A 27,630-nucleotide genomic window follows, 5' to 3' on the forward strand; every position below is an offset into this window, starting at 1 on the left:
GTGTGCCACGAAATGATCTCCCACAACGCGTTGAACTTGAAGGATCCATCATCCAGGTTGGGGGACTTGACTAGCGCCCGATTGAGGGACGCCTAGCGCGTCTGTGACGCGTGTCTGCTGCCGCGATCCTCAGCCTCCGCTTGTGCTCTGCTTCATACAGACCGTCTCAAGAGCCATGTCGCAGGCCAAAGAGAAGGGACAGGGCGCACAGCGGCTGGACCAAAAGTCGGCGAAGCGAGGTTCGTTTCTTTTCTAGCTGGATGATACCACAGCAAGAGCTTGAACCCTTCGAATCCCGAATGTAGGTCCAGCACCGCTCGTCAAGTACTACCTTGTCGCGTACAACGTCCTCTCGACCATCGGTTGGGGCTACGTCCTCGTCGCCACCCTCGTCCACCTCACAGGGCTCGGCGCGTCGCCCGATGTCCAAGCTACCTTCCTTCCCGCCGCCTTCACGCGGTACCTCCCTATCATCCCCCGGCTGAGCAGCGCGCGCCACCGACTGGAGAAGAGCGTGCCCCTCGCGCTCGTCCCGCTCATCCGACGTGCGTCCACGACGTATGCCGCGGTTGGCCCGCAGACGTCGTTCGTGCAGAGCTTCGCGATCTTGGAGGTGGTGCATGCGCTCCTGGGATGGGTACGCAGCCCGGTCGGGACGACCGCGGCACAGGTAGCTAGCCGGCTCTACCTGGTGTGGGGCATCACCGCGCAATTCGACCAGGTGCGTTCTTGGCCGCTGGACGCAGCAGAGATCCACGATTAAATGTTCACCCCAGGCACGCACGCACCCCCTGTACGCGAGCATGGTACTCTCCTGGTCGCTCACCGAGGTCGTGCGCTACAGCTTCTACGCCTGCTCGCTGCTCGAGATCGAGTCGAAGCCCCTCCTCTGGCTGCGCTACACGCTCTTCTACGTGCTCTACATCACCGGCGCGGGCTCTGAGGCAGGCCTGATCTACGCGTCGCTCCCGTCCCCGCCTCCGACGATCCCCTTCCTCTCGTCCGACTGGTACGGCTGGATCCTCCCCTTGTCCTGGCCGTTCTCCACCCCGCGCTGGCTCGAGACGCTGCACGACGACTTCAGGTGCTTCATGTTCCTGCTCTGGTGGCCGTGTGAGTGTTTCCTGGCTTGGGATGGGGGTCTGAACGTGGGACTGACGATCGGACTTGTGGACAGCGCTTTATATTCTCTACACGTACATGATCAGGCAGCGGAGAAAGGTGCTTGGGACGGGTCGAGGACGGACTCTGGGCCAGAAGCCGAAGACGCTTTGATCGACACTGACCAGTGCATTCCTGCTTGTATGGTTCATTGACGGAGACTTTGGATAATGCTCTGCAAAAGTAGCCTATGCACGACTGCGACGAACTACGATGCCTCACACTCAGAATCCGGGTGATATGTGGATCCTGTGTAGGCTTCATGAGGCAAGGGGATTGGCAACGGTCAGCCTTTCGTTCACACCGGCGTCCCATCCTCCCACTTCGAACGCAGTCGCCAACGCCAACCGCGGCTACTGACCGGTCGCGCTGGGACAAATGAGCTTCCAGGCATCTATAGTCTTCTATAGTTCCCCGGAATCTGGATGAATCATTGAGAATCTATAGGTCGTGTTGCGACGCGAGTGCTACATATCAGTCCTATGGGTAGGTGCATTACGCGTCAGTGACGCAAGGAGGGCATGTTTGAACCTCGACACACGGAAGCATACCTTCGTTGCTACAAGAATGAGCATATTGCCAACCGTAGGACGTCGAAACGATGATTATAACAGCTGGTACAAGAGAAGTTATCTAAAATACGACCCACTACCCAGTCGAAAGGAAATGCGTCGAAGTGTTGTTCATCTGTCTTTCTCGCCTTCTCGTGTTGCCGTACTACCGTCCCGCTCGCCATTGATCCTGTTCTCGCCGCCCGACTGATCAGGGGCAGGTGCAGACATGGTCACCGATGGCGCGACGCCCGCAGCCTCAGGTGCATTCGGCCCAAGCGCGTCGCGTAGCTTGCCGTTCTCCTCCTGCAGCGCACTTATGTGGCCGCGTAGGGTGTTGATCTCGATGCGCAGGCTGTCCACGAGCGCGCGACACTCCTCCCAGCGGCGGTTCGCCTCGTCCGCGGACGCGAGCGCGGCGTCGAGCAGCTGCGAGCGCGACTCGAGCGCCTTCACGTGCCTGGGGGACAGATCAGGATGAACCGCGAGAGGGGGACAAAGGCGGGTGCGTACTGGTCTCGCCGCTCCCTGAACGCGCGCTGGGCCTTCCGGTTCTGCTCGGCACGCTTGCTCTGGCTAAGCGGGCGCCCCGACGAGCCCGGCTGCTGAGGATCTTGCTCGGGTTGCTGCTGCTGCGCGTCGAGGGGTGGGCCGCCTGGCGCGCCCGGGGGCGGCATCCCGCCTGGCGAGTAGTCCCCGGGCGGCGGGGGGTAGTGGTAGCCGTGCGGGAGGGGCGGGGGCGCGCCGAGATGGTGGGGGTGTGGGGGCATGAGGGCGTGCGGGGGAGGGAGGTGGGGGGGCATGCCTGGCGGGGGCGGGCCAGGGTGGGGATGGATGGGCACGGGCGGGGGCATGGCTGGCGGCGGGGGCGGCGGGTCGGCGTTCGCGTTTGGCGGGGACTTGCGCTTTCTGCCGCGCGAGGGTTGTGTTACGGCGGGAGGGTCGTCGCGGAGGCGGAGGGTCTGGAAGGTGCCGGGTGGCTGGGGGTGGCCCGGGGGCGGGTGCTGCTGGAGGCCATTGGGGTCTGTCGGGCTGAGCGTGGGCGGGGCGGGCGGCGGGGCGGCAGCAGCTGGCGGCGGGGCGGGCTGCTGAGGCTGATATGGGGCGTGTCCCAACATGGGCAATCTGCGCTGTAGGCTTTCAGATGGCGGGCGTGTATTAGTAAGAATCCTCGCGTGGCGGACATTGAAACTCCGCAGGGGGCTCGCGGCACCTCCCGCCTGCCGCGCCCTGCCGCTCCTCAGCTCTCGGTCGCTGACTCAGCTGTCCGCCCGTCTTCTGACTTCTGCCAAACCGCTGCTCTCATCCTTCTCTCCTTGCCTCGCGCGCCGGGCCTCTTCTCTATTGTCCGCGCGGACGAATACGCCTGGGTCTAGAGGCCTGTCTCTGCGTCCTCGCGACAGTAATACCATCGCTCTGCTCGCCGTCATGCCGGGTACGGTGAAATTCTCGTACAGCCAGCTTACTACCGATCCTCCAATATGCATGCTCACCTTCTCGACTCCGTACTATCTTGTTAACTGTACACCACAAGCTCACGCAAACATCCACGCAGGGTCCGTCTCACCTCTGGGAGCGCATCTGGATGTACCTTCGGTCGGATGGGATGCTCCGCGGACTGTTATCTGCTTATTCACGAACGGATGCCATGATTCAAGCTTGCTGACGCGTTCAGTCATTCGTACAGAGCATTTGGTTCCGTACATGCATACGGCATTCAAGCTTGCACGACCCCGAAAGACAAGTTCTTCCCAGCGCGCGACCTCCTTGCTCCGGTTCTTCATGCAATACCTCGAGGCGGCACGGAAGCTTTGCGCCCGTGTGGTACGCAACGGTGTTTGTGGTGCATGCCAGAGAACCACCACAGCCTTTGCAATCGCACAAGACACGCGTCGTGGATGCCCTATTCAAGTAGCTGAGCTGGCTGTCATGGCATGGATCAACCCTTTGTAAACGTGATTGCGATGTCATTGACCGTTGAGTGCGGTCCCTGCGCTATCCTTCTTTGGGATAAGTAGCATCAAGTCGACTTTGCGGCATCTGCCCTGCTGGGATGCTCGTGGGGACGGCGGCATGGCCGGGCCTGTCGTGTAGCCTGTGCACACTGTTCGTTGCTTGTATTTCTTGTGATCACATCGTTTGTTGCGGTTTGGTGCTGTGTCTGGGGATGATATCGCGGGCCACCTGGAGCCTGTCAATAGAATTGTGTAATGGGGGTGGTTGTTGTGCCGAATTAGAGTATCGAGCGCGCAGGTGCCATATAAGGTGGCGGCCGTTCTCACGCAAACACGATGCAACGCGCCGACCTAAGGCGGCTCGACGTTGTTCTCCTCCGCTCTCCCTCTCGCATACCCAACTGCCCTCTGCAGCGCTCCTTCTGATGGCAACGCCCCCTTCGACGGACGATCCAGGTTCTACAGTGCGTAGTATCTCCCTGCCGGCGTCGCTGTATGCCAGGTACTGACGCGGTCACAGGGCGCTAAGGGAAAGCAACTGGGAGGAGAGCCAGCCAGTTCGCAGCCTGCAGAGGGAACTCCACCACAAAACACTGTTACGACCCATGCTCATGACCAAAACCAGCCCGGGGTGGCCGCCCCCGCGGCCGCTAATGGCGCCGCTGGAGGCCCAGCAGAACACCCCACCACCGAAGGTGCTACTGGCCCGGGCCAGGCCTCCGCCATGCTGGCACCACCGCACGCGCCGACGCCCTCCCAGTCCTCTCAGCCGACGACGAGCCGCTCTGGCACGGATGCTGCCGACGGACATAAGGATCCGGAGAAGGATAAGGGCTCGCTGGATACCACGCTCAACACACGCACGCACTCCATCCGGCGCAAGGACGCTAAGTCTGCCTCTGACGGTACACACACGATGTCCACGACCGCAGATCAGCCTGACTCCCCGCGCTCGAAGGCGAGGAGGGCGAGGCAGTCGCTCTTCGTCAAGCTCTTCCACGTCCTCGTGCCCTGCGTCGGGCCCTCCCAGCGAACTCGCCTCCAGGACGAGCTCTACCCCTCCACGCAGCAGCCAAAATCGACCGCCAGCACCTCCGCACTCAAGGAGAAGCAGGCGGCCAAGGAGGCGGAGGAGCTTCCGCCCCCGCCACAAATTACGGGAGAAGCTACACCGGGTGCTGCCCCCGAGCAGCCTGTGCACCCTCCTCAGCCTGACGTGTTCAGTGCCCATGAGTCTACCCCGACGCTGCAGCCGCTCACAATACCAACGCAGTCTGAGCTGCAGGCAGACCCGGAGGTGATTATCCCGCCGACGCCGACCAAGTCTCTCTTGCCGCCCGACGAGACAGAAGGGATGACTTCGGGCGCCGTGCAGCCGCCAGGGTCGACAGGGGATGAAAGCCCGCACGACCTGGTGCACGCCCAGGGCCGGGAGTCTGGCACCGAGAGCGACGGCTCAACAAGCTTTACGGAAGACGAGGATTTGGAGGACCAGGGACCGTTGGATGATATTGAGGATGAGGAGGAGCGACTAATAATGAACGGGGGAGCGGGCATCCCAATTGGCCCAGTGCGTTCCCAGGCTCCCTACACTCTATTTGCTCGGACTGACTGGTTTCCCTCCGATGTAGGATGGAGTTCCAAGACCGTTGCTGCCTCCCATACTTCCGAAACATCAAGGACGCAAATGTCTCGTTTTGGATCTGGACGAGACATTAGTACACAGTAGTTTCAAGGTAAGTCGCACGCCGACGTTTCGCATGTTCACACGTTCTGACTCGGCGTGCAGTCGATACAGCAGGCAGACTACGTCGTGCCCGTCGAGATTGAGTATCACTGGCACAATGTGTACGTCATCAAGCGTCCTGGTGTGGATAACTTCCTCAAGAAGATGGGCGAGATCTACGAAGTTGTTGTCTTCACCGCTAGTCTGAGCAAGGTTCGTGATGTGATGCACATATGCGCGGATAAGAACCGAAATGAACCTTCCCTCCAGTATGCCGACCCCGTTCTTGACAAATTGGACATCCATCGCGTTGTGACGCACCGACTGTTCCGCGAGAGTTGCTACAACCACCGCGGTAACTATGTGAAGGTTTGTCGGATGGTCTAGTCTCGCACCGTCCCCACTCACCACTGTTTGTTTTATTATGTGCAGGATCTGTCACAGCTCGGTCGCCCAATTGCTGACACAATCATCATCGACAATTCTCCCGCGTCGTACATCTTCCACCCGAACAACGCTGTGCCCGTCTCATCGTGGTTCAACGACCCGCACGACACCGAGCTGACGGACCTGTGTCCCTTCTTGGCGGACCTCGGGCAGGTGGACGACGTGCGGGGCGTGCTGGACGGTGGTCTATAGCGATGGCTGCGTGCGCGGTCTGTAAGTAGCTGAATGGACTGTGGATGTGTGTCATTATCGCTATCTGTCCGGGCGGCCCGCCTGTTCTAATTATCTGACCATACGCCAGCACGCTCGCGCCGTGGCGCGTGCTCTACCCCTCTTGAAATGCTCGCTCGGACTTTCGCTCGCTCCTCGGACTGCCTGCACACTGCACCCACCCCACCCATTAATTACTACAGTCATTGCACTTTTCTATTGCCTGATTCTCTCTGCCTCTCATGATATATACGCACATTCAATTCACCGTCGCTCTATACCCTGCAAGATGCTATGTGCTATGACCGCTTTTTGCTGAATACAGTTGGCTATGACCCATGTGGCTATTCAACGACGCCCGCTGTTCTGTTCGCGATCGCGATCTTTATGGGCGCTAAATTAGCTGCCGTGTCGTGCGGGCGATCTTGTTCAGGTCGCGTTACGGTTACAATCCACCTCCCCCCTTGCCCCTGCCCATGCTTCAGCCCCGTCGCTTCCTGCAATCCTGCTGTCTTGCGTGCTGAGCTTGTTGACGGCGTATAATCGCAGTCACGCTGCTTTACCTGTTCTTAACCGAGGCTTCCGACTGGGGTTCAAGGTGTTCGTGATAGGGCCTGCGACTTGTGGTGGTCTGGAGTCTGAACTACCGCTCCCTCAATGTCCGGAGATGCTCAACACTGCTCCTTTGTCCTCCTCGCCGACTTCGACATTGACCGAGGAGCGCTGTTGACCTATCAGTTCCCCCAGCCGCTGGGCACAGATGAGGGGTGAGTAGCGCTACGAGGTTGCATTCCACCGATGTCGTAACACCTGCCGCAGTCTCCTCGCGAATTTGATGCTGCCAGACGGCGCGGAGAGGCAGCCAGAGGATTGGACCATCTTCTTCCTCAACCAGACGCACTTCAACACCATCGCCCCCGTGCTCGCGCTCGAGCCTACGCGTAACGGTGTCCCGGATGCGAACGGTGCGGACGTGGAGGATGAGCAACCGGAGTTGTTGTACGTTCTGAATCTTGTGCGGACGAAGCTGGACAAGACAGTGCGGAGGTATGTGTATGTTCTTACCTCTTGGAGTGTTCCCCACATACCTTCTCAGAGGTGCGGTCGTGAAGGCGATGGCAATATGCACGCGCCATCCATTTATCCAGATATTCAAGGCACGTATGCGCGTTGCTTCAGAACACAACATTAACTGACAAGTATGTCTCTAGCCCGTCCTGCTGATGGCTCTGGACGACTATTTCGCTAACCCTTCACAAGACTGTCTCGCGCGACTCTTCGACGCTGTGAATAGCATGGACATATCTATGGCGCCTTCGCTCAGCCGGTACGAGAAGCTCATCATGCGCACGTCCGAGCGGAAGGATGTCTTCCTCGAGAAGTTCGACGACTTCATCCAGGATGCCCTCGGCGATCGCGAGCCTCCAACCGCACAACCATACTCGCTCACCACCCGGCAAGGCCAAGGGCATAAAGCAAGCGCCTCCACCGGAAGTCAGAACAGCTTCGATGACGGACTGCAGGCGCGGCCGCGTGACGAGAATGACATACGGAGAGGAGACAAAAAGTACTCACCCACGGACGCGTCGTTCTCGTCATTAGACGGAAGCGCCGTGTGGGTCGGCAACGAGAGCGGGCTGGACCAGGTGGTGGCTGGTGCGGCGGGTGGTCTGCAGAATGGCGTAACGTACCGCGGCAGGGCGTCCACGGACGCGTCCTCCTCCTCGCACGGTCGCAGGGAAGAGCTGCCGACTGTCCAGAATGCGGCGAGTGTTGCGATGAGCCTGTTAAAAGACTCGCACTTTTTCCCGGCAACGGTTGATTTCAATGACCACCGCCTGCCAGTGAAGGTCCCCCTCTCAACGTTTCCGGAGGAGGTCGGAGACGTGCGTATACTCCTACAACATTTCCTTGCCCTGTCTCACTCGGAAGATTGCCTTGCAGTACTCCCTCATTCAACTGGTGCAGACCTTCTCTTCTACATCTGCGTCACTCACTGGGCCAATCCATCCACACCTCCACACGTCTGGTGCTTCGACACCGCCTATCATGGTCCTCTTCAACGCGCTCATCACAGCGAAGCGAATCATTTTCCTTGGACATCATCGACCTGCCGGGCAGGTGGCCTCCTACGTCCTTGCCGCGTGTGCTCTGGGAAGTGGCTGCGGCATTGTCCTCCGCGGCTTCATCAAGCGCGCCTTCCCGTACGCAAACCTGACGAGCAGGGAGGAATGGGAGAGCATGTGCGTTCTCTAGTCCAGCGACCCATCCTAACTGCTGACGCTGGCTTGATGTAGTGAGGGCGGTTATATCGCTGGCGTAACGAACCCTATCTTCGAGGCATCTGGCAATTGGGACCTCCTCTGTGATGTCAGCACGGGCCGCATGGTCGTGTCGCGCGACATCCTCATAAACTATCCTGCTGCCCCTCCTACCACGCAGACCCAGCTGCTCATGCGCACAGGCACTCTCCGTGGAGAAGGCGGTCCGGGTCTTGATGAAGACGTCGTGAGGACAAGCAGGGATGCGGGCGCTGCACCGCGCTCGGAATTTGTGTCAGCTGGGAAAGCAGATAGCAGCAGCCCAGACAACCTTTTTGTGGAAGACGTGCGTATTTCACAACCGTTTCGTCTGGAGTGGGCGTATCTGATGTCGTATGCAGATCCTCGCTGCTATCACGGCTCACTATGGCGAGGCGCATGTCCGCGCTCGGTTCACCGAATATCTGATGCGTTTCGTGCGACTTACGGCACGGTACGAAGAGGACAACATGGGCTCAACAATGATTGGATGGCCCTCGGCGGCCTACTCCGAGCGGCCCGAAGGGCGTAGGCTAGGTGCAGGAATTGGCTTCCTTGACGAGGCGAGTTGTTCTCGGGAACTCGCACTGAATACCGCCAGGATCGATGCGTGGCGGAGGACGGAGAGCTATACCTTGTACCAGATTGTGAGTTCTGCTATCTCATCAGGGTCGCAAGAGATTGACTGTGTGTGTCTCCTACGTAGGATTTCCGGAACATGCTCGCCACCGACCCAATCCAAGGCGTTGACGTGATTCACCAGCTCTGGCGGCTGCGACACGCCAAGAAAATGTCTGACGGAGAAGCCGAGTTCATTATGCGCACCATCGCTGCGAATGTACAGACTTATGACCAAGTCACTCAGGTGAGTTACTCTGCACTTATGGACATCGAAGGAAAATCGAGCGATTTGCCGCGTCCAGTTGCTCGCATATATGCCGCCACATATCAATGGACTACTGCCGCTTTCGTTCGGGCTGTTTCACCAATCTGAGACTGTCCGCGACCTTACGATCGACATCTTCAACGAGCTGCGCTCGTACCCGGTGGGTGTTTGCCCTCCATCCAATCCCTTCGTACTTTCCTCATTGCGCGCTATGCAACTAGATTGGTGTACAATTCCTGCAAGCCCTCAATCCGTTCCAACGATACGCCTACGTGCGGCAGGCGCACGCACACGCACGGGAGGCGCGCACGCTCCGAGACCAGAACACACTCACGATACCCACCACGTCGTACATGACGCGGACGCCGTCAAATCGGAGCGACACCAGTTTGGGGGCGCAATGACCTGGCCGACAAACACAATACTTGTATGGACGGTGGGTTGTAACCACGTGCTGTTGTATCTTTATTCTGTTTTTGTTTGAATTTACCCTGTTCCTTGTGTACAAGTCTCAATCACTGTCTGCAATGTATCAAGGCGGTCTCAATAGCGGGGGAGTAGACTCGGTTTCGCAGCCCGCGAGGATGATGCAGCGCTTGCTAGAGCCCGCGCTTTGTACCAGTCTTGGTGCTCAACCACTGGTACATCACAGGGATGATTATAAATTCAACCATTGTCTGGTGGCAAGTTTGACCGCGGCAACTGTCTGCTTCATGTATTGCCTCGAGCCGGTTGTGGGGCTCACAACGATGCGGCTCACAGTATCGAACTTGAAGCTTCAATCCCATCCTGCACGTGTGGCTTATTGCTACTTTTTACGGCGGCGCGGCCTACCTCAAGCTGGGATACGAAAAATGGGGTGCGAAGCTTGGTTGTAATCCAACGAGTGAGTTCTGCTACTACCTGTCCTACACTGTCTCACACTCCCAAGATTTAAATTGGATGGCTTGGGCTGAGGAGACAGGCAGCAAATGTGGTGTATGGTGGCCACCAGGATCTACCTTCCGATATGCTTGACGACATAACACTGAAATTTATCACTGAATAAATCGTCATTGAGGCGAGGACCAAGGTAATATCTCATTACTGGCTCACAATCACAGAACCCAATTCACCATGCAGAAGGCAGCCGTCGCCAGCTTCTGGGAGACAAAGCATCCCCAGGACAAGGTAGTGAGTTCAGGCTCTCTGATGTTCCCACTATTCAGTAACTAAATTGCATACAGACAACAGCGAAGAGGGTCAAGAACAAGGCCACTCCCATCAGTCCCCTCAATGACGGTAGGCTCGATATCGAGGCAAACAAAAATGCACCTCGTATATATTGTCTTCTGCTTGCTTAGCAGATACTCACATGTATTCTTCAGAGTCTGGTCCGTCGCGCCACTCGCAAAGACTGGCTGATAATGCGAGAGAAAAGATGAAGGCGGAAGGATCTGCAGAGAGTAAGCACCCTGCACTTTCCCGCCTTGTCATACTAACATATGGCCCAGAACCCAAGAAGTCAGACAGGAAGGCCCGGCAAGTAAGTCCATGCATTGGCGCGCGCGTCTCGCATTGCTTAAACCAGGTCCACAGCAAAGACACCATCAGCGACGACAAAGCCAGAAAAGGCGGATAGCAGTACTCAACCAAGTAGGTGTCCAGTCTACTGATTCCCAGGTACACACGCTTACATGCAGTAGCTTGGAAGGGCGCGGCCAAGCTTAAGGGCAGGGGGATCATCAGTGACACCTCGGAGGATGATGACGTGATGGGTAGGCAGTTGGCAAGTACGATTATCATTGTCTCACTGACATGTAATGAAGCAGACGAACGGGAAGGCAACGGCAACACAGCGGAGACTCGGAAGCGTCCTAGGGAGAACACGCAGGTGGTGGAGTCGTCGAGTAAGTTCCTTCGATGATCTCATGTGCTCTGCTCATATATTCCTGCCAGAGAGCTCTCGGAATGCGAGGCGGAAAGTGACTCAAGCGATTGAGTTAGGATCAGTGCCTGAGGAGCCTCTCCAAGTCAGTCTCCACGCGGAGTCCGACCACGGCGACAGCAACAGCCTTGGGAGTGGTTCTGAAGACGGCGCAGACGACGACGACTCGGAGCCCACCCCGGGAAAGAGCAAGAGGAATGAAGAGCCGCCGTCTCCGACACAAAACCCGGCTCAGGTCAACAGCGACGACGAGCCTCCCTCTCCGACCCAATACCAAGCTGGGGTCAGCGGCGGGAATGACGACTTCGGCCTCAGTGAAGTTGAAGAGGTCGATGATATGCTGCTACTGCCTGTGGTAAAACCCAAGGTAAGTATTGGACATGTGGCGAGGGCCGAAGATCAAACTGACTTGTACCCGACAAGCCCAAGATCGAGACCACGCAAGAGCACTCCGTCACGAGCAGCACTGGGACGGGCACGGACGACCCGAGCAGCAGCGAGGAAGATGCCAACATGGACGACGACTCGGACACGGAGCCGGACGAGGCTGAGGGCACCGACCGTCCTCAGCAAAGGCGGCGTGTCTTTAAACGCAAGGTACATAGCTGATTTCCCTCACTAGTGGCCTACTGATCTCTGCTATAGCGACTGTTCTCCCAGGACAGCTCGTCTGACGAGCCAAAGCCGAAGCGGCCCGCTCCTCAGGCTGTACGTCTTAGTGTCTTAGCCCTTGTGCACTGCGACGTTTGGCTGACATCTCAACGTCAACCACAGGTTGGGATGTCTGATAAGCGTCAAAACAACGTGAACAGGGAGATAGATCGTATTGCAACAAGAGTTTCGCGGTCGTTGTCACTTGCCAGTGGTTCCAGTCGTTCGTCGTCCCCACCAGGTTGGGCGGTCGTTGTGAATTGGTCCTAATAGTCGTTCATTGTCCCCACCGGTAAGTCAGCCATCCGCACCTGCCACCGATGCCCACAGCTCAATCACTAAGGAAGACAGGCGAATCTCGGCTGTCCTGTTCGGTGCGGGTAGCACATCTCAGCAGCCTGGTACAAGGACTCGCGCATCTCGGCGGTCTGTTGGGTATCTACGGAAATAGCCGCCAGAGTCTCCCATATGCCCGTTGACTCTACTTCTAGATCTAGCGTTGCTTTGTTCTCATGCTTGCTTCTCATGTTTGCTACGTCACACGCACGAGTGATAGTGTTGTCGGTTTGTTTCCAATACAACGCGCTCAGCTTGGTATAAGTACATGCCACATATGTGGTGTAGGTCGAAACCAGTTTCTTGTGTCTACTGATATCGTTACATCATTACACTGCTCCTCGAGTCCTCCAGAAGACTATTGATACAATGACGATTACATAGAGGTGAGACGCTCCGCTCAGTTGTTGCCAAGGCCAACAGCGTTCTTGGCCTTCTGCGTCATCGAGGGCTGCAACGGCCGTCAGATATCGGTGCGCCGACATGTCGCGCTGAGTGACATACCTCATTCTCGTTGGAGTTGCTGGAGAAGGTGTCGCCGATCTTCTGGCCGTACGACTTCTCGCTCTGGAGCACAATAAGTTCAGCGAGAGTGCACGCCAAAGATCGTTGTAGTTGCTCTCACCTGGGGCTGCGCGGACGAGGCGGCAGAGTCGGACTTGCCCTTGATCTTGTCACCGAAGTGCTCGGTGGTCGACTTCTCAGAGTCGGGCTGCGTGACCGTGTCGTTAGCACCTATGAGCGACAGAAGCCTGGCAGAAACGAACCTTCACGGCAGCGCCGACCTTGTCGGTGAAGCTCTGGCGGCCGGTGTCGGACATGGTGATGATTCGAAGAGTGGGTGGTTGAAATAGACGAGTGGGTGGTGGGATACTCGAAAGAGAGGAAGACTGATGCTAACCCCCCGTCTTTTCCTCCCGCTTATATACCGCCGCCGCCGCCCCCATCCGCGCTGGCATCCACTGCACCAAGCCCACCGCACGCGTCATCCCGTCGCCCATGGCGGCCAGAACGTCATCGCACGGTCATCGCTGGAGCGGCTGTTGGCACCCAGCGAACGACAGCACCTCCCATATGCGGCAGGCCCCACGCCAGCGGTGGGTGCAGCGCGGGCGGGCCTAGCCTTGTGATTGTCTGGGGCCCCGCTCTTCACGTCACTCGCCCGTGTGCACGAGGGGCGCGGAGGCTGTTCCCTTGCCTGTTCGTGGGCCTGCACCGGCGAGCAGAGGGGCGAGCGGGCGATGGGCTGCGATGGGAAGGCTCCTCGTCGGCTGGGCATCCATGCTCCGTGTCTATCTAGGCCGTGGCAATACGCTTTTGAGCTGGGGTTGGGGCCGTATGACGGAGGTGAACAGGAACGCGATATATACGTGCGCGTGGTGTTTTACAACATGGGATCCTGGCGTACTAGATTACAGACAACAACAGACGCAGGAGCGGGTCCTAAGCACATAAACGACAACAATGAACCGATAATACAGACCTGGCGGGGGGACAGAGGATGAGGCGAGAGAGAGCGCGGCGCAGACCGTACGAACCAGGCGGACGGGTGTGCGAACCACAGATTAACGAAGGACGAGGGACGGACGGGGCTCGGGGTCGGCAACGCCGGAGACGACGGGTGCAGGAAGTGGGCGAACGGCGGGACCAGGATATTACATCCAAGTCGCCCTATCCTCCAGCAGGAGCACGCGATACGCGACTCAGAACCTCATCTCCGGCGACAGCGGCATCGGCGGGTCCGTGATGTCGTACCCGCTGCCGTCCTCTCGTCCCTCCCGCCGGTCCCGCGTGCGATGCCCGTGCCGCCTCCGCGCAAACCGTAGATACCGCGAGAAACGCGCCGCGGCGCTGGACAGCGGCCGTTGTGCGTAGTGCGGGTGCGGTGGCTCGAGGTGGTCGCCGTCCGCAGAGTCGCCCCCCATCATCATCGTCTCGAGGGCTTGGAAGTCTGCATCATGACCATCCCCGTCAACGTCTGGTTGCAGTGTAGAGCACGGGGGACCACTTACCCTGTCGACAGATCGGGCAACTGCTGCTCAGCTCCAACAGCCACTGGTCCACACAATCTCTATGGAAGCGATGCTTCCCCTCGCACGGCAACACGCGCAGGTCATCGCCCTCCTCGAAGTCGAGAATGCAAATTGGGCACGTCTCCGTCCCGATCGCGTCTGGCACTACGTCCTTCTCCTTCTCGCCCGCCGGTGCGGACAGGGGGCGGCCCTGCGTCGACGAGCGCCCGGGACGCGGGCGCGGGCGCACGGGCGGGAGGTCGCGGTCGGGCGAGAGTTGCGTCGGCGAGGACGGGCCCGCGATGGGTTCTTCTGACGTTGAGCTGCCAGGCTTGTGCGCGTTGGTCGTGATGTCCTCTTCTTGTACGCCCGAGGGGTGTTCCCGTCCCTCGTCTCTTCGCTCAAGCGGCGGCTGCGGTGCCCAGCTGACTCGCCGTTCGTGCGCGCGCGCGTTCGCATGTGCACCGTCGGCGTCGTCCTCTAGAGTATACTTGTCGTCGTCATCGAGGCTCGCGCTGTCCCGCTCCTCGTCGCCCTTGTAGCTCTTTACATCACCCATCTCCATGTCCTTCCCTTGTCCTTGTGTTGATTGCGAGGTTTCCACCCCGAACTTGACAACAGGAAATGTGTCGAGGATCGCTCTGGTCAGGCCGCGCGCACGAGATTGGCCCGGGAATGAACCGGCGAACTCGCCCTCGCCTGTGCGAGGCCCATATCGCTCGGGGTGCCGGATCGCGCGGATAGCCTGTGGGGTGATTGAGGATGAAGTTGAATGACCGATCATCCGAGACAATGGAACAAAAGCTCAAAGACGGCCATACACCATTCTTTGAAGAAACGTAAACAGAAACAAAATCACAGTTGCCTCTCAGCTGCAACATTCATTCGTCCATCACCCAAGCGTCTGTGCATGCAGTGGAACATGATGCACTCGAGCTTCCTTATGTCGACAGGAATGACTGTACATCGTGAGTACTGCCCGTACACGAAGCGGCACTCATGACTCGCAGCATCGAGGACTCCCAAACCTCTCAGAGCAGCTACGATAGTGGCGTATACCTGGGGTACCAGTGGCACATTCGGAGCCTTCGAATCGAAGGTTTCGCTAATATCAGAGAGGCCAGGTCGAAAAGCAACCGATCGGGAGAACATGGCTTCGCGCTCGACCGAACGCGAGGCAGCTTCGAAGCGCGGGAGTGCCAAATGCGCGTACAAAGAGGAGGGACGGCACAGCCCGTCCAGACCTTGTATCCGCTCGTCCTCATAGTGGGCGTGGGGGGAACGGGTGTGCGAAGGGGATCGAGTTGAAGAGGAAGACGTACACCGGAAACGATAACCACGCAGAAGAGCGCCGACACACATCCGGTAATCGCATACAATATGATCCTTCGTGCACGGCCATTAGCCCACCGCTGCGGTGCACCGAGCAGCGAAGCCACTCACATGGCGAGACTCGTGTTCGTACCGCCGCTGTTCGAGCCTGCCGCGCGCGCGGAGGCGGCGCAGAGGGCGGGGACGAGGACCAGCCAGCAGCGAAGCTGGCGACCCAGGGACGTCGGGGGCATGGCGGGCAGGTGTGGTCGTCAGAGGGGGCCGGCGGACGGTGCTTGGAGGAGGAGGGGAGACGGCCCTTGGTGAGAGGACGGGAGGAAGGGCATGCGAGCTGGGGCCACAGCGGCGACCCTTGTCTGGCCCGTCGACCTGCCCCGCCGTCTCTGTATTCGGCGCCTATGACCGTGCTATTCTTACGCATGCCCGGACCCCGGACCCTCCCCCGCTCCCCGTCCGCCCTCCTGCCACAGCCTGCGACCTTAAAACTCTCCTCATACCGCTACCACATCTGTCTCGAAAATTCCCACGGGTGGAATCTAGAGAAAAATAGCGTATGACCAAAGCTTCAGAGACCCAAGAGGGGGTCGGAGGGGACCATAGGCATCAGCCGTACCCACCACGAAAGCAGGAGGCTGAACCAAAAGGCCAAGGCCACCAGGTCGATGGGAAACCGCGGGGGAAGGAGACGACCCCGGCGCTTATACCGGCGACCCCGAGTCGAGGATGTAAAGTACTCGACAGACTAACGAACTCCTTAAGTAGACCACCCAAACCGGCTGCGCCTATGGACGGCATAGAACGGACGCAGCAGGAAGAGGATAAGGACGATGAGAGCATACAAGTAGAGTCACCAACACCGACACGAACCGGCCACCAGAACAACGACAGCCTGATGCTAGGCAATGCCGCCTCGGACCTCTTCAGCCCGGACCACATCCAAAGAAAGATGATCCTATTGGAGGAGGCACTGAGCAGGGCAACGGGGATCCTCAAGGAGATCTCCATGCACGCTGAGTACCCCGCATCTGTTACGAAAGACGCGCAGACCATCGCGAGCAGACTGACGTCATGGGAAGAGCCACAGCCAGTGACAGCCCCCAAACCGACGACCTCGCCGCCCCCTGCCAGTGCCGACACAACCATCCTCGAGAACATCGCCAAGGCGATCGACAGACTCGCGACCAGACTCGACCACATCGAGGCAAAAGACGCACCGACTATGACGACACCAGACTGGACCGAGACGGACGACTCAGCTACCATCCGGACGGCACGCACCAACAAGACCAACAAGACCAAGAAGACCGCAACCGCCAACACCACCAACAGAACCGCCGTCCAGACGGTGTATGCAACAGCAAGACCGATTGTCCCGACACCTCGCGCGCCCAAACCGATGCTCAACCCGCTGGCGGCCCACCACCCATCCCGACTTATTGTCGAGATCAAGGACGGCCCGTCAGCGAAAGACCGGCCCAGCGAGGTGGCGATCGTAAAGTATATCAACGAGGTCCTGCAGGCGAGCGACGAGAGTAGACACTTAAGGGTGGTGAACGTTAAGTTCAACGCCCACAACAACTGCATTGTGTTCACGCGTGCTGATCAGTCAGCCGGAGAGCTTGCTGCGCACGCTCCGAGGTTTGTAGGTTTCTTCGCCGGCACACGCGAGACGCGCGTCCGACCTGACGAGAAATGGTTCAAGATCCAGCTCAACGGGGTACGGACGTTCAACGACAACACCCGTGACATCGCAACACCACAAGAAATCGACCGCGACCTACGGAGCCTGAACCCGGACTACGAGAAGATGGAGACCGCCGACTTACCCCGGTGGATGCGACACAGGGGCGACCTCATCAACCTGACCTACTCGTCAGTAGTGATCGCCCTCAAGTCCCAAGAGGACGCCGACCACCTGGTGTCCCGAGTCAAAAACCTCGCGATTGCAGGACAGTTCGCAGAGGTGAGACGCTACGCTGACAAACCGCCCGTAATGCAGTGCAGCCGGTGCTGGCTGTTCGGCCACACCAAGTCACGGTGTAACGGGACGGAGAAGTGCCGCATCTGCGGGGACACCACACACACCGAAGGGGACCACGCCTGCAAGGAGTGCCACGAGGAACGGACGGACGTCGACGATGACACCAGCATGAATGAGTGCAACCACGAACAGTACGAATGCGCTAACTGCGCAGGAGCCCACACGGCAACGTGGCGGAACTGCGCAGCCCGCGACCAGGCGAGAGGCATCACCAAGGCGACACCACGACCGAAGGGAGGAGCCAAGGCGACCTCGGAGTGGAAGGAAGCAGCACCGAGGAAGCCTACGACGACGAAGAAGCCAAAGGAACCCCAACCCAGCCAAGCACAGCGAAGGCTGGCCGCGGAGAACACGAACCACTTCGAGGCACTGAGAGAGGAAACCCACAAGGGAGACCTGGAAGCGCTCCAAAAGCGCTTCCCAGACCTAGCTGAGTCGCAGTGCGCCGCCGTCTACACTACAGTCATTGAAGACTTCGTAGCAGCCGTGGCGCTCATCGAACGCGAATTCTACCCGCACCGGATCCCCGACAATGACGACAACGAGACCGTTGGACTATGAAGGACACCGCTACGCGACCAGTCCGGATCCTACAACTCAACGCCAACCGGCAGAATGCGGTCATCCACGCCCTCCTCAACACCGCGACCTCAGCCGACACCGCCGACATCATCCTCATCACAGAGCCGTGGTGGGGAAACATCGGCAACGACACCCAAGGACCAGTATCTGAGGCGGGAGCAGGCTGGACACCGATACTGCCCGTCTCAGCGGTCCCGCACAACAAGAGACCGAGAGTGATGGCCTACACGCGCAGACGCGGGGACTTCACAGTCACCCTCCGCTCCGACATCGCTAACGACCTCGACATACAGGTCCTCGAGATAGCGCAGGCCCCGTACCCGCCTACGATCGTCGTCAACATCTACAACGACGATCGGAAACAAGGCTCCCGGTCAGCTGCGAAGCGGATCCAGAGCCTCACCCTCCCCAGAGACGCCCCGACCATCTTGTCGGGTGACTGGAACTTGCACCACCCCCTCTGGTCGCGAACATCGGACCCAGCGAAGGAATCCACTGACCAGACCGTCGACTGGCTAAACCAGCACGGATACACGATGAAGAACGAAAAAGCCGCCCCAACGTTCTTCTCGCACGCGCACGACACCTGGTCCACCATCGACCTCACCTTCACCAACCCAAAGGCTACTGAACTCGACACCGCCAAACACTGGTGGATCGATAGGGAGTACGCCTTTGGATCCAACCACTTCGCCCTGCGATGGGAGATCGACTACGGCACCACCCCAATCGAGAACCTCACGGGGGAACGGTATAACTTCAAGGACACCGACCCCGCGGAGTGGAGAGACGCCTTCCGGGCAGCACTGGGAGACTACGACCAAAATCTAACCCCTCTGTCCGACCACCATGCGACGCTTACCACTGACCAGCTCGACAACGCAGCCAACGCCCTCACGGCGGCAATGGAAGCCGCAAACGTGTCAGCTGCGAAAGTCAAGAAGCCGAGCGACCGGGCGCGCCCTTGGTGGAACGCCGATCTCCACGACGCAGCGAAGAAGACCGCCGACTTGCGCACGCAGAGCCTGAACCACCTGAAAAGGTGGGGCATGCAGGCGAGCACGACGAACTCGGCAATCAAGAAATCCCGCAATTACTTCAGGCGGCTTTACAAGAAAGCGCGCCAGAAGTGGATCACGGAGACCCTCGAAGAAGCAACAACGGCCGACATCTGGGGCTTCACGAAGTGGGGCAAGGGGGTACGAACGTACCAGTCGCCAGCCATCTCGCGAGGCGCCAACCAACCACCAGCCGTCATGCACGAAGACAAGTGCAACGCGCTACGAGACGAACTGTTCCAACCACCACCGCCCCTGCAAGATGTCCCGGAGAACGACCTGGAGGAGATCCACCCAGACGACTTCGCAAACGAAGACGTCACAACAGACGAGGTGAGACGTTCCATTTTCGAGCAGGGGGCAGACAAAGTGCCCGGGCTCTCGCAGTGCCAGTTCCGCGTCATCCGATGGGCGTGGGCTGAGGCAGAGTCAACTATCACCGCACTGATGAATCACTGTCTACGCGCAGGCTACCATCCCAAAGCGTGGAGGAAGGCCATTGCGGTGGCCATCCCCAAGCCAGGGAAACCCGACTACAGCAACCCCAGGGCCTACCGGCTCATCCAGCTACTGGAGTGCCTCGGAAAAACCCTGGAACGCATCGTTGCCAACCGCCTCGCCTACCTTGTATCGACACACAACCTGGTCCCCGCAAACCAGTTTGGAGGACGACCCGCGAGCTCAACAGACGACGCGATACTCACGTTCGTCCACGACGTTGAGGCGGCGCATAACCACGGCAAGGTCACCTCAGCTCTAACCTTCGACATCAAAGGTTTCTTCGACTTTGTGAACCACCAACGACTCCTCAACGTGATGCGTGAGAAACGCCTCCCCCTCCAACTGGTCCGATGGACAGCCGCCTTCCTCTCGGAACGAGAAGCAGCAATCCGTCTAGATGGGATACGAGGAGAGATGAGACCGGTAGAGAACGGGATCCCCCAAGGCTCACCGGTCTCACCCATCCTCTCCATCCTCTACGCTGCCGAACTTCTCGAGATATTCGAGAAGGCGGCACGGGACCACGTCGACGCCATCAACGCCAAGCTGAAGCTGGTCGACAGCCCCGGACCGACACAGCTCATCATGTTCGTGGACGACGGCAAAATCTACGTCTCCTCGGACTCCCTCGACACCAACACCCGGATCCTCAAGATCGCCTACGGCCGAGTTGACACCTGGATGGCCAGCGTCGGCCTCTCGCCCGACCTGGTCAAAAGGGAACTGATGCACTACTCGCTCAGACGTCGAACAGCCAACGACTCACCGACCATCACCCTCCCAGGCGCCAACGGAACCGACATCACCATCACCGCAACCGCTACAACAAAGTGGCTGGGTGTCCACCTCGACAGACGGCTCAACTTCGACCATCACGTCAAACAGATGGCCGGACGTGCGGAGAAAACGGTAAACGGGTTGGGCATGCTAGCCAACACCGTAAGGGGACTCTCACAAGAGCACTTACGAACCCTTTACACAGCATGCGTACGCCCGATCATGACGTACGCGTGCCCCGCATGGTGGCGAGGCAAAAAGAGCCACGAGAACGCTCTCGAGAAGGTACAGCGACGCGCGTTACGACTGATATGCGCAGCATTCAGGACGACGCAAACGATAGCCATGGAAATCGAGGCGGCGATATCACCAATACGCCACCACCTGGAACTCACCAAGGATCGGGCAGCAATCCGGCTGAACAAGCTCAGCGCGCACAGCCCAATCCTCCAACGCCTCCCCGACGCTTGGCGTCAATTCACCCAATCCAACACACCACGACCACCACGACCGACACACAAGCGGACCACAGCACGCCGGAGGAAGCCCCCCGCGACCACCCGACTATGCAACATGGCCCTAAGGTCAGACCCGCTGGACGAGCGCATTACGCCGCTCGCGGTTCCCCCATGGAAGAAGACAGCGGCGGACTTCAAAGGCAGACTCACCATCACCCCAGCGGTGAAAGGGGTCACCAAAGAAGCCGCCGCGAAAGAGCACAACGCAAAGCTAAGTACCCTCAGTAAACGCAAAGATGTCATCACCATGTACTCTGACGGTTCTCTGCTCACAGAGAACAACCAGAGGCGCGTCGGCGCGAGCCACGTCGCGATCGGACAGAACAGCATCCTCTTCGGAAGGAGGATACCAATGAGCCGACGTGCCGAGGTCTACGACGCGGAGATGGCGGGTCTCTCGTGGGCAGCGAGGGACCTAGAGGCCTACCTGCAACAGCCAAACACACCCCCCATCCACGACATCTTCTTTTTCGCCGACAACACCTCAGCCATATCAGCCATCTTCGAAGCGAGGCCCGGACCGTCACAGGGCCACTCACGCATCTTCCGCGAGGTCGTCCTACGGCTCCTCGAAGCCGACCCAGCCACCAAGGTCACCGTCGCGTGGACGCCAGGCCACAAAGGAATCACCGGCAACGAGCTGGCCGACCAACTCGCCAAAGACGCAACAGCAATGGAACCGGACAACCACCGGTCCACGCGCGCCAACGCCCTTCGCAGAGCGAGGGAACGAGCGATGAAGGCGTGGACAGACGAGTGGAAACAAACGCGCCCAACAGGACGATTCGCAACCGCCAACCGTCTACCACCCAAACCGAAGCCGCGGAAATGCTTCACCAAGCTACCGCGTGAAGTATTCGGTCGGGTACTACAGTGCCGGACCGGACACGGCTTCATGGGCGAGTACTACCGTCACCACGTCCCATCAGAACCAGTCGAATGCCCCTGCGGCGCGCAATACCAGTCGAGGAGCCACATCCTCCAAGATTGCCCACGCTACGAGGCGCACAGACACCTCCTACGGGCCGCCAGCGAAACGATAGACCTACCAACCATCCTCGGCACAGACGACGGCATTGACGCACTCGCGCGCTTCATCGAGAAGAGCGGCGCGTTCACGAAGACAGGAGAACCACCCGGAGAGGACCCGGAGAGAGGAGTAGCAGAGCAAAACGAAGACGAAGAGGCTGCCGCAGGAGACGACCGCGGAGGAGACGACTCAGAGCCAGAAGAAGACCCGGATGGACCGGCCGACGAGGACGAAGAATAGACGGTACCAGCTGCACGGCGAAGTACCGTCCCCAAACCCGACACCCCCCACACCTCCGACACCCACTCGTGCACTAGGGGAACAAATACGGCTTGCGCCCCTAGGAGAAGACGACGAGCCGACCGCGGAACGCGGAGTATGCAGGATTTCCTTTCACCTCTCACTTATGCTTATTTATTACGATCTATGCGCCCTGGACTGACGAACTGAACCATACACATAGTTGCTACCATAGACTACAGAACGAGAACGACCCATTACTACCTACCTTTCCAGACGTTACTCCTACCAGTACAGCCCCGAACTGGACGACGACCTGGGTGGCGCGTTTAAACGCCCACTACTGTACAGGCCGGCGTCCGCCGCGTCTTAGCACATGGTTGCTTGCAGCGGTTAATAAATGCTGAGTTCATCATCATCAACAGCCTGCGACCTTGGCCAGGTCCAAGCCAGGTCTACTTCTCGCTCGGTGGCTGTGCCATTCCCAACGCTGCTGCTTTCTGTCTTATTTATCACATCGTGCTGCTCCGTACCGCAACAAATGCGAATTGACCTGGAGGACACCTGAGAGCAAAATCCGCGACGTGTGAATGCTGTTACACCGTGTCGAGCTGCATAAGCTAGCTCGTGCTCGTTCTGCATTCCAGCACGGTGGAGCTGTGAGGAAGGCCCTGCGCCTTATTCCCTCTGGACAGGTGTGCTGTTCTTCTGTATCGACGCAAAGTCTGTCTTCGCAGATGCGCCTCACGCTATCACCGGTCCTTCGACTTCCTCCGGTCATCTATCCGGACAAACAGGACTCAGTCGATCTTGCAGAGCGATTGGAAATCACAATGCACAACACCAGGTAGACCCGAATACCGGCGCTACACATACATCGTCCATAGACCGCTCCTGGACCGCTCGCTGGTCTCATACAAAGTCCGTGTCAATGTTCTTTCCGTTCTGCTGACCATCCTCGAGGCTATTATGAGTTCTCGGTGACGGTGGTGGCTGCATCGAAGCCGTTCTCCAGACCAAGGAATGCCCACTCGCGCCGCTCTGTGTACTACTCGGGCCCCCTCCACCATCATGCCCGCGACAGCACCCAGAGCATAGCCCAGCGGCCTCCGCCGTATGAGCGTCCCAGCTGCTCGCTCGTTGGCACGCAACAGCACCGAGTAACAGTGTCTCGCGCGCTGACGTCGCGTCTTATAGCCTGACGCGCTCCTGCCCAGGATGCCTCTCACAGCGGAACCGACTATCCCGTATTAGTGCTAACGTTGCTAACGTCCGTAACGTCCTTTTACGTCTTATTTATGCGCCGTCCCCGCCTCTCTCGCGTCCTCGGCCGCCTCAGACGCATCGTCGCCCGAGTCGCGCATGGCCCGCGCGGACGCTGGCGCATAGTGAGCACTTCTTCCACTTGCGATCGCTGCAGAAGCTGACGTGCTCGTAGCCTAAAGTCACGCCCTTACCTGCGGACATCGACCACGGTGTCCCCCAACTGCCCCTCGATGTCTGGGAGTCCATTCTCGGCTACCTCTGGAACGACCACCGCACGCTCGCCGCGTGTGCCCTCACCTGCCGGGCCTTCCACCCGATCGTGCGGCACCACGTCTTCAACACCGTCCACCTCACGCACGCCCCAGGTTACTCCGAGTACTCCCGCTTCACAAAGCTGCTGCAGGACTCGCCGCACGTCGCGCTCTCCGTGCGCGCGCTGCACCTCTCGCTCGACTCCGCGCTCGAGCGCGCGACGCTCCCCGCGGTCCTGCCGCGCCTGCACGAGATCGAGAGCCTGACGCTGAACTTTGGCGGGGGCATGTTCGAGATGGACGAGGACACGCGCGAGAAGCTCCCCACGTACTTCCGCCTCGTCAAGCACCTCCGCATCGAGAACGTCCGTTTCGACGGCACGGACCTCTTGCGCGTCCTCTGCGCATGCCCGGAGCTTCGCGGGCTGACCCTCTGTGCTGTGCGCTGGCGGCGGTCTTCGTTGCTGCCGGCCTTCACGCCGGACTTGGCAGCAGTCGTGCCGCCGCGCCAGGTAGAGCTTGACGAGCTCACCCTGAGAAGCCCCCCGCCACAAGTAGTCGCGTGGCTTGTGAAGGGACCGTTCAGACTTGCTCTGCGCAACCTTGAGCTCATGTGGGATGGTGGTTCGGATGCGAAGTATGTCCCTAGTCTGTTCAGGGCCGGCGGGCAGTCCCTTCAGCACCTCTCGCTTGCATTTCCAGGATGGTTCTCGTTCAGAGACGGTTAGTCGTCCCTGATCAATTTAGTTGCGGGTACTTACACCACGCCACCAGCTGTGGACCTCTCCAACAACACCCGCCTGCGCACGCTCCACCTCTCGCACATCCGGATCGACGGCTCCCAACCACGGCTGCTCTACATCCCCGACCCCGTCCCGCTCAAGACATACGAGTGGGTGCCCGCGGCGCTCTCGCGGCTGCACTCCCTGCACCTCACCCAGATACACTTTAGCATCGAGCTCGTGAAGGGCGGCGACCTCAGCGTGCTCGACTGGGACGCGATCGACGCGCACCTCGCGCGGCTCGCGCGCGAGGCGGGCGGGCTCGTTACGACGTTCCATGTTGGGAACGCGGAGTATTCGGGCAGAAGGTGTAATGCGGTGGATGCGGTGATGTATCGCTTGCCGAGGCTCAGGGAGGTCGAGGGCCGTGTGGGCGTGGTGTATACGCATTGGCCGAAGGTGGAGGAGTGCTGGTTTCCGTGAGCCGGGCTGCGATAGAAGCCGCGGTTGAGTCAGAGGAAGATGACTGCGACGACGAACGCAACGAATGCTTTGACGATCTTGGACGCTCTTGGCATTGTGATTCTTGAAGATGGTAACGATTTGTACGCTCTGATATATCCTACGACAATAGACGGTGCTTGGCTTGTTCTCTAGACATGGATGTCTGTCGCGGTCTGTCGCAAGATGTACAACTGGTGGGCACAACGCGTAGCACCAAAGCACCCTAGCTTCCCATAGAAGCATCCCTTGTACCCGAAATAGGTATGTCTCAGATCCTCGTGTACTGCCATGACCCGCTGACGACGCCCTCCCATTGTCCGTGACAGTGCCCGCGAAGCCACGCTTTGACTTCGCCGGCGTGGACAGAGACGCTCATTCCAAACTGGGCCGCGGATGGCATCGCAGCTCGCTGATTGGTGCCCACGCGGTCACATGACACAGGTGGCTGGCGTTGAACTCCGAGTGGCACAGCCAGCATAAAAGGAGGGTTGCGTAGCAGACCGTCCCCCATCCCCCTTCCCTCCTGACTTCCATCAGCTATGCGACCTTGATACTACTTGGCCGGCCCCCTCTCTTCTCTCTGCTTGTGAAGATGTGTCGTGTCCGCCGTAGGCATGGGATGTCCAACGCCACACGCCGACGCCACAGGGATTGGCTTCTAGGCTCCTTGGTCTGTTCCAACAGCTGGTCTTCTGCTTTCTGGTACTCCTTGGCTTCGGTCTCGACACAACTCTGCTGTGCTCTGGCTTGGGTGCTAGGCATCGTGGTTTCTAGACTGCGCTCTGACTTTGACTGTTGTGCTCGCCACTGTTCTTTGTCGGTCGGTCTCGGGTTCGACTGTATAGAAGGTGCGCTGGTGCTCATTGACGGATGTTACACTTTGGCTGACCTTCGGCTGTCAGACGACCTCGACGTGGCGCCGCTCTTGTCTCGACTCTGGATCATTCGACATGGGTACCTGGGTGTGCTCTGCTTTGCTACTGCGCGCGTCTTGGTGGTTTCAACGCTTGGGTCTTCGACGCTCTCGTACTCTTCGATCTGTCGTGTTGTCGCCCTCTATGCTCGGTTGTGCTCCGTGTCCTGTCCGCCTTCCTCAACCCCAAGACGCGAGATTCAAGTTCCCTCCAAGACTAAGGGTCAAGGTCAAGATGAAGACTGAAGACGGTCCTCGGCTCGGTTGTCTGGCTCTGGCTCTGTTCTAGCTCATGGCTTGGTTCTCCCCTCGGCCCCGCTTTGTCTACGATCTCAACAGCGCTCTGCTCTGGTTCATGATCTCGCCGTCTGGCTGTGTGCTGCACTGGCTCTTATACTCTTCTGGCTTCGGTGATCCATCTCGTGTTCGATTCGCTAGGCAAGCTGTGCTCTGTTGGACTGACATCTTTCGGCCGGCTCTAGACTCTCAGGCGACTCGGACATTGCTTTCGCTCTCGACTCTGAGGACGACCTCTTGGACGACCTCTTGGACCTGCGTGTCTGTTGTTTTCTTATCGCTACGTCCCGGCCTGGCCTTGCGTGGTTCTGCCTCGATTCTCGGCCTGGTTGTCTTCTCTTGCCGTTCTATGTCTATGCTCATGCATGTGACTCTAGCTTAGGCTCAACTCGCGGTGCATGTGTCGCAATCAGAAGCCTTGTGGCCTCAGCCATGCGTCCAATGTCCCAATCCAAGGTATGTGGGCCTGTCGTCTTGACGCATTGCTTTCACTCAAGGATCGGATCCTATGTCAGACATGATTATATGTGTGCGTGTGTCCGCCCTGTCTCCAAGCTGACTCGGTGTGCACAGAGTTCCAGCCGGCCGTGATCAAGACCATTTCAAGATTAGGATGTGGATGAGCAAGTTCTGCAGGTGAGTATGATCCAGTGAGGTGCACTTGTCATGACTGACGCTGTTGTAATCTAAGCTCCGTGGCTTCACAATCGATCCGGGAGCATACCGCGTATGTCCATCAATCTCTTCGCCCATCTGCTGACGGCCACCACCCAGACCTGTCACCATGCTTCATTCTCAACCGTAGCCACGGTCAGCTCGGTCATGATCAGTCCCGGAGGCTGATCTCTCTAGCTTAGGCATCCGTTGAATCGATTGCAATACCTTTCACCATACTTCAGCTCCATTGAGTCAACTTCACATGCGTGTCCGTGCATCGGTGAGCATCTCACCTCACCGTCTCTTGGTTGACTCTCCTTTCAGGCCTGAGTTGCATCCCTGCGTGCAATCATCACATGTGTGTATGCGTATCTTCCTTCCCTCGCCGTAGCTGACGATCCTATCCACAGGCTCTACATGATCAGTCGCTTGCAAGGGCACATAAGCATTGATCGACGACATGGTCAGCCCGGTCTGCGTCATCATTTGCACTGACTTGGCTGCCGTAGCTAGATATCAATCTATCCGTCAAGCTACGTCAAGTTTGGCATCGAGCTCAGGTAAGTCCCGAGGGGGGGCGGACACGCGAGTGCCCGTCCTGGCGCAGACCTTTTCGATGGTCCTCGGGATAAGTAGCCCTCTTGCGTGCGAGGCCAAGACAAGCTCGGACGCAGAGGGTGAAACCAACATGCGCCTCAATTCCGCTCTCACTGTGTCGAGCGAGTCTGACGTGCTTTCCTTCGTAGGTGTAACGTGACACGTCTCTGTTAGCAGCATTG

The 27,630-nt window shown here is 58.7% G+C and overlaps 9 protein-coding genes across 9 annotated transcripts; 6 read left to right on the plus strand and 3 right to left on the minus strand.

Annotated features, from left to right (window-relative positions):
- Nucleotides 1-131: 131 nt before the first annotated feature.
- On the plus strand, nucleotides 132-1,612 carry C8Q71DRAFT_506597 (tyrosine phosphatase-like protein). The gene is made up of 4 exons (XM_047919020.1): nucleotides 132-239; nucleotides 306-721; nucleotides 777-1,113; nucleotides 1,178-1,612. Exons 1-4 carry the CDS (start codon nucleotides 176-178, stop codon nucleotides 1,273-1,275), a joined length of 915 nt encoding a protein of 304 aa, XP_047781081.1. The 5' UTR covers nucleotides 132-175; the 3' UTR covers nucleotides 1,276-1,612.
- Nucleotides 1,613-1,624: 12 nt separating this feature from the next.
- C8Q71DRAFT_506662 (uncharacterized protein) lies at nucleotides 1,625-2,978 on the minus strand. The gene is made up of 3 exons (XM_047919021.1): nucleotides 2,226-2,978; nucleotides 1,713-2,172; nucleotides 1,625-1,641 (listed from the first exon to the last, which is right to left on the minus strand). Exons 1-2 carry the CDS (start codon nucleotides 2,828-2,830, stop codon nucleotides 1,845-1,847), a joined length of 933 nt encoding a protein of 310 aa, XP_047781082.1. The 5' UTR covers nucleotides 2,831-2,978; the 3' UTR covers nucleotides 1,625-1,641; nucleotides 1,713-1,844.
- Nucleotides 2,979-3,921: 943 nt separating this feature from the next.
- C8Q71DRAFT_748977 (NIF-domain-containing protein) lies at nucleotides 3,922-6,432 on the plus strand. Its single transcript, XM_047923178.1, has 6 exons — nucleotides 3,922-4,131; nucleotides 4,188-5,237; nucleotides 5,299-5,403; nucleotides 5,457-5,606; nucleotides 5,664-5,762; nucleotides 5,826-6,432. The coding sequence occupies exons 1-6, from the start codon at nucleotides 4,093-4,095 to the stop codon at nucleotides 6,030-6,032; spliced, it is 1,650 nt and encodes a 549-aa protein (XP_047781083.1). The 5' UTR covers nucleotides 3,922-4,092; the 3' UTR covers nucleotides 6,033-6,432.
- Nucleotides 6,433-6,460: 28 nt separating this feature from the next.
- C8Q71DRAFT_506716 (spindle pole body interacting protein) lies at nucleotides 6,461-9,761 on the plus strand. Its single transcript, XM_047919023.1, has 10 exons — nucleotides 6,461-6,817; nucleotides 6,870-7,097; nucleotides 7,147-7,207; nucleotides 7,262-7,936; nucleotides 7,995-8,293; nucleotides 8,348-8,657; nucleotides 8,713-8,997; nucleotides 9,057-9,215; nucleotides 9,274-9,396; nucleotides 9,458-9,761. Exons 1-10 carry the CDS (start codon nucleotides 6,708-6,710, stop codon nucleotides 9,638-9,640), a joined length of 2,433 nt encoding a protein of 810 aa, XP_047781084.1. The 5' UTR covers nucleotides 6,461-6,707; the 3' UTR covers nucleotides 9,641-9,761.
- A 591-nt stretch (nucleotides 9,762-10,352) lies between these two features.
- Nucleotides 10,353-12,084, plus strand: C8Q71DRAFT_855954 (uncharacterized protein; the record flags this gene model as incomplete). The annotated part of the gene is made up of 11 exons (XM_047927240.1): nucleotides 10,353-10,409; nucleotides 10,463-10,553; nucleotides 10,604-10,681; nucleotides 10,730-10,761; nucleotides 10,820-10,871; nucleotides 10,922-10,993; nucleotides 11,048-11,125; nucleotides 11,175-11,530; nucleotides 11,587-11,760; nucleotides 11,809-11,871; nucleotides 11,938-12,084. The coding sequence occupies 11 exons, from the start codon at nucleotides 10,353-10,355 to the stop codon at nucleotides 12,082-12,084; spliced, it is 1,200 nt and encodes a 399-aa protein (XP_047781085.1).
- A 361-nt stretch (nucleotides 12,085-12,445) lies between these two features.
- On the minus strand, nucleotides 12,446-13,053 carry C8Q71DRAFT_506708 (heat shock protein 9/12-domain-containing protein). The gene is made up of 4 exons (XM_047919022.1): nucleotides 12,918-13,053; nucleotides 12,776-12,862; nucleotides 12,655-12,717; nucleotides 12,446-12,601 (listed from the first exon to the last, which is right to left on the minus strand). The coding sequence occupies exons 1-4, from the start codon at nucleotides 12,969-12,971 to the stop codon at nucleotides 12,551-12,553; spliced, it is 255 nt and encodes an 84-aa protein (XP_047781086.1). The 5' UTR covers nucleotides 12,972-13,053; the 3' UTR covers nucleotides 12,446-12,550.
- A 429-nt stretch (nucleotides 13,054-13,482) lies between these two features.
- C8Q71DRAFT_748988 (uncharacterized protein) lies at nucleotides 13,483-15,917 on the minus strand. The gene is made up of 4 exons (XM_047923179.1): nucleotides 15,606-15,917; nucleotides 15,485-15,548; nucleotides 14,163-14,907; nucleotides 13,483-14,101 (listed from the first exon to the last, which is right to left on the minus strand). Exons 1-4 carry the CDS (start codon nucleotides 15,725-15,727, stop codon nucleotides 13,854-13,856), a joined length of 1,179 nt encoding a protein of 392 aa, XP_047781087.1. The 5' UTR covers nucleotides 15,728-15,917; the 3' UTR covers nucleotides 13,483-13,853.
- Nucleotides 15,918-23,539: 7,622 nt separating this feature from the next.
- Nucleotides 23,540-24,963, plus strand: C8Q71DRAFT_855958 (uncharacterized protein; the record flags this gene model as incomplete). The annotated part of the gene is made up of 3 exons (XM_047927241.1): nucleotides 23,540-23,629; nucleotides 23,680-24,481; nucleotides 24,533-24,963. The coding sequence occupies 3 exons, from the start codon at nucleotides 23,540-23,542 to the stop codon at nucleotides 24,961-24,963; spliced, it is 1,323 nt and encodes a 440-aa protein (XP_047781088.1).
- A 514-nt stretch (nucleotides 24,964-25,477) lies between these two features.
- Nucleotides 25,478-26,263, plus strand: C8Q71DRAFT_507007 (uncharacterized protein). Its single transcript, XM_047919024.1, has one exon. The coding sequence runs from the start codon at nucleotides 25,577-25,579 to the stop codon at nucleotides 26,141-26,143; it is 567 nt and encodes a 188-aa protein (XP_047781089.1). The 5' UTR covers nucleotides 25,478-25,576; the 3' UTR covers nucleotides 26,144-26,263.
- The last annotated feature ends 1,367 nt before the right edge of the window (nucleotides 26,264-27,630 follow it).

This window comes from Rhodofomes roseus, assembly GCF_022264815.1.
Source record: "Rhodofomes roseus strain CIRM-BRFM 1785 chromosome Unknown C8Q71scaffold_6, whole genome shotgun sequence".
Lineage (NCBI taxonomy): Eukaryota > Fungi > Basidiomycota > Agaricomycetes > Polyporales > Fomitopsidaceae > Rhodofomes > Rhodofomes roseus.

Excerpts from the sequence above, each read along its gene's own strand:
- C8Q71DRAFT_506597 (XM_047919020.1), top strand. The coding sequence starts at position 176 with ATGTCGCAGGCCAAAGAGAAGGGACAGGGCGCACAGCGGCTGGACCAA. Across the intron at positions 722-776 it reads TCACCGCGCAATTCGACCAG|GCACGCACGCACCCCCTGTA; the intron begins GTGCGTTCTTGG and ends TGTTCACCCCAG. Across the intron at positions 1,114-1,177 it reads GTTCCTGCTCTGGTGGCCGT|CGCTTTATATTCTCTACACG; the intron begins GTGAGTGTTTCC and ends ACTTGTGGACAG.
- C8Q71DRAFT_506662 (XM_047919021.1), bottom strand. The coding sequence starts at position 2,830 with ATGTTGGGACACGCCCCATATCAGCCTCAGCAGCCCGCCCCGCCGCCA. Across the intron at positions 2,173-2,225 it reads TTCAGGGAGCGGCGAGACCA|GCACGTGAAGGCGCTCGAGT; the intron begins GTACGCACCCGC and ends TCTGTCCCCCAG.
- C8Q71DRAFT_748977 (XM_047923178.1), top strand. The coding sequence starts at position 4,093 with ATGGCAACGCCCCCTTCGACGGACGATCCAGGTTCTACA. Across the intron at positions 5,238-5,298 it reads CGGGCATCCCAATTGGCCCA|GATGGAGTTCCAAGACCGTT; the intron begins GTGCGTTCCCAG and ends CCTCCGATGTAG. Across the intron at positions 5,607-5,663 it reads TCACCGCTAGTCTGAGCAAG|TATGCCGACCCCGTTCTTGA; the intron begins GTTCGTGATGTG and ends CCTTCCCTCCAG.
- C8Q71DRAFT_506716 (XM_047919023.1), top strand. The coding sequence starts at position 6,708 with ATGTCCGGAGATGCTCAACACTGCTCCTTTGTCCTCCTCGCCGACTTC. Across the intron at positions 8,294-8,347 it reads AGGGAGGAATGGGAGAGCAT|TGAGGGCGGTTATATCGCTG; the intron begins GTGCGTTCTCTA and ends GGCTTGATGTAG. Across the intron at positions 8,658-8,712 it reads ACAACCTTTTTGTGGAAGAC|ATCCTCGCTGCTATCACGGC; the intron begins GTGCGTATTTCA and ends TGTCGTATGCAG.
- C8Q71DRAFT_506708 (XM_047919022.1), bottom strand. The coding sequence starts at position 12,971 with ATGTCCGACACCGGCCGCCAGAGCTTCACCGACAAGGTCGGCGCTGCC. Across the intron at positions 12,718-12,775 it reads CCTCGTCCGCGCAGCCCCAG|AGCGAGAAGTCGTACGGCCA; the intron begins GTGAGAGCAACT and ends ATTGTGCTCCAG. Across the intron at positions 12,602-12,654 it reads GCAACTCCAACGAGAATGAG|CCCTCGATGACGCAGAAGGC; the intron begins GTATGTCACTCA and ends CGGCCGTTGCAG.
- C8Q71DRAFT_748988 (XM_047923179.1), bottom strand. The coding sequence starts at position 15,727 with ATGCCCCCGACGTCCCTGGGTCGCCAGCTTCGCTGCTGGCTGGTCCTC. Across the intron at positions 14,908-15,484 it reads GCGTGGTTATCGTTTCCGGT|GCTATCCGCGCGATCCGGCA; the intron begins GTACGTCTTCCT and ends ATCACCCCACAG. Across the intron at positions 14,102-14,162 it reads TTGCCCGATCTGTCGACAGG|ACTTCCAAGCCCTCGAGACG; the intron begins GTAAGTGGTCCC and ends GTCATGATGCAG.
- C8Q71DRAFT_507007 (XM_047919024.1), top strand. The coding sequence starts at position 25,577 with ATGTGTCGTGTCCGCCGTAGGCATGGGATGTCCAACGCCACACGCCGA.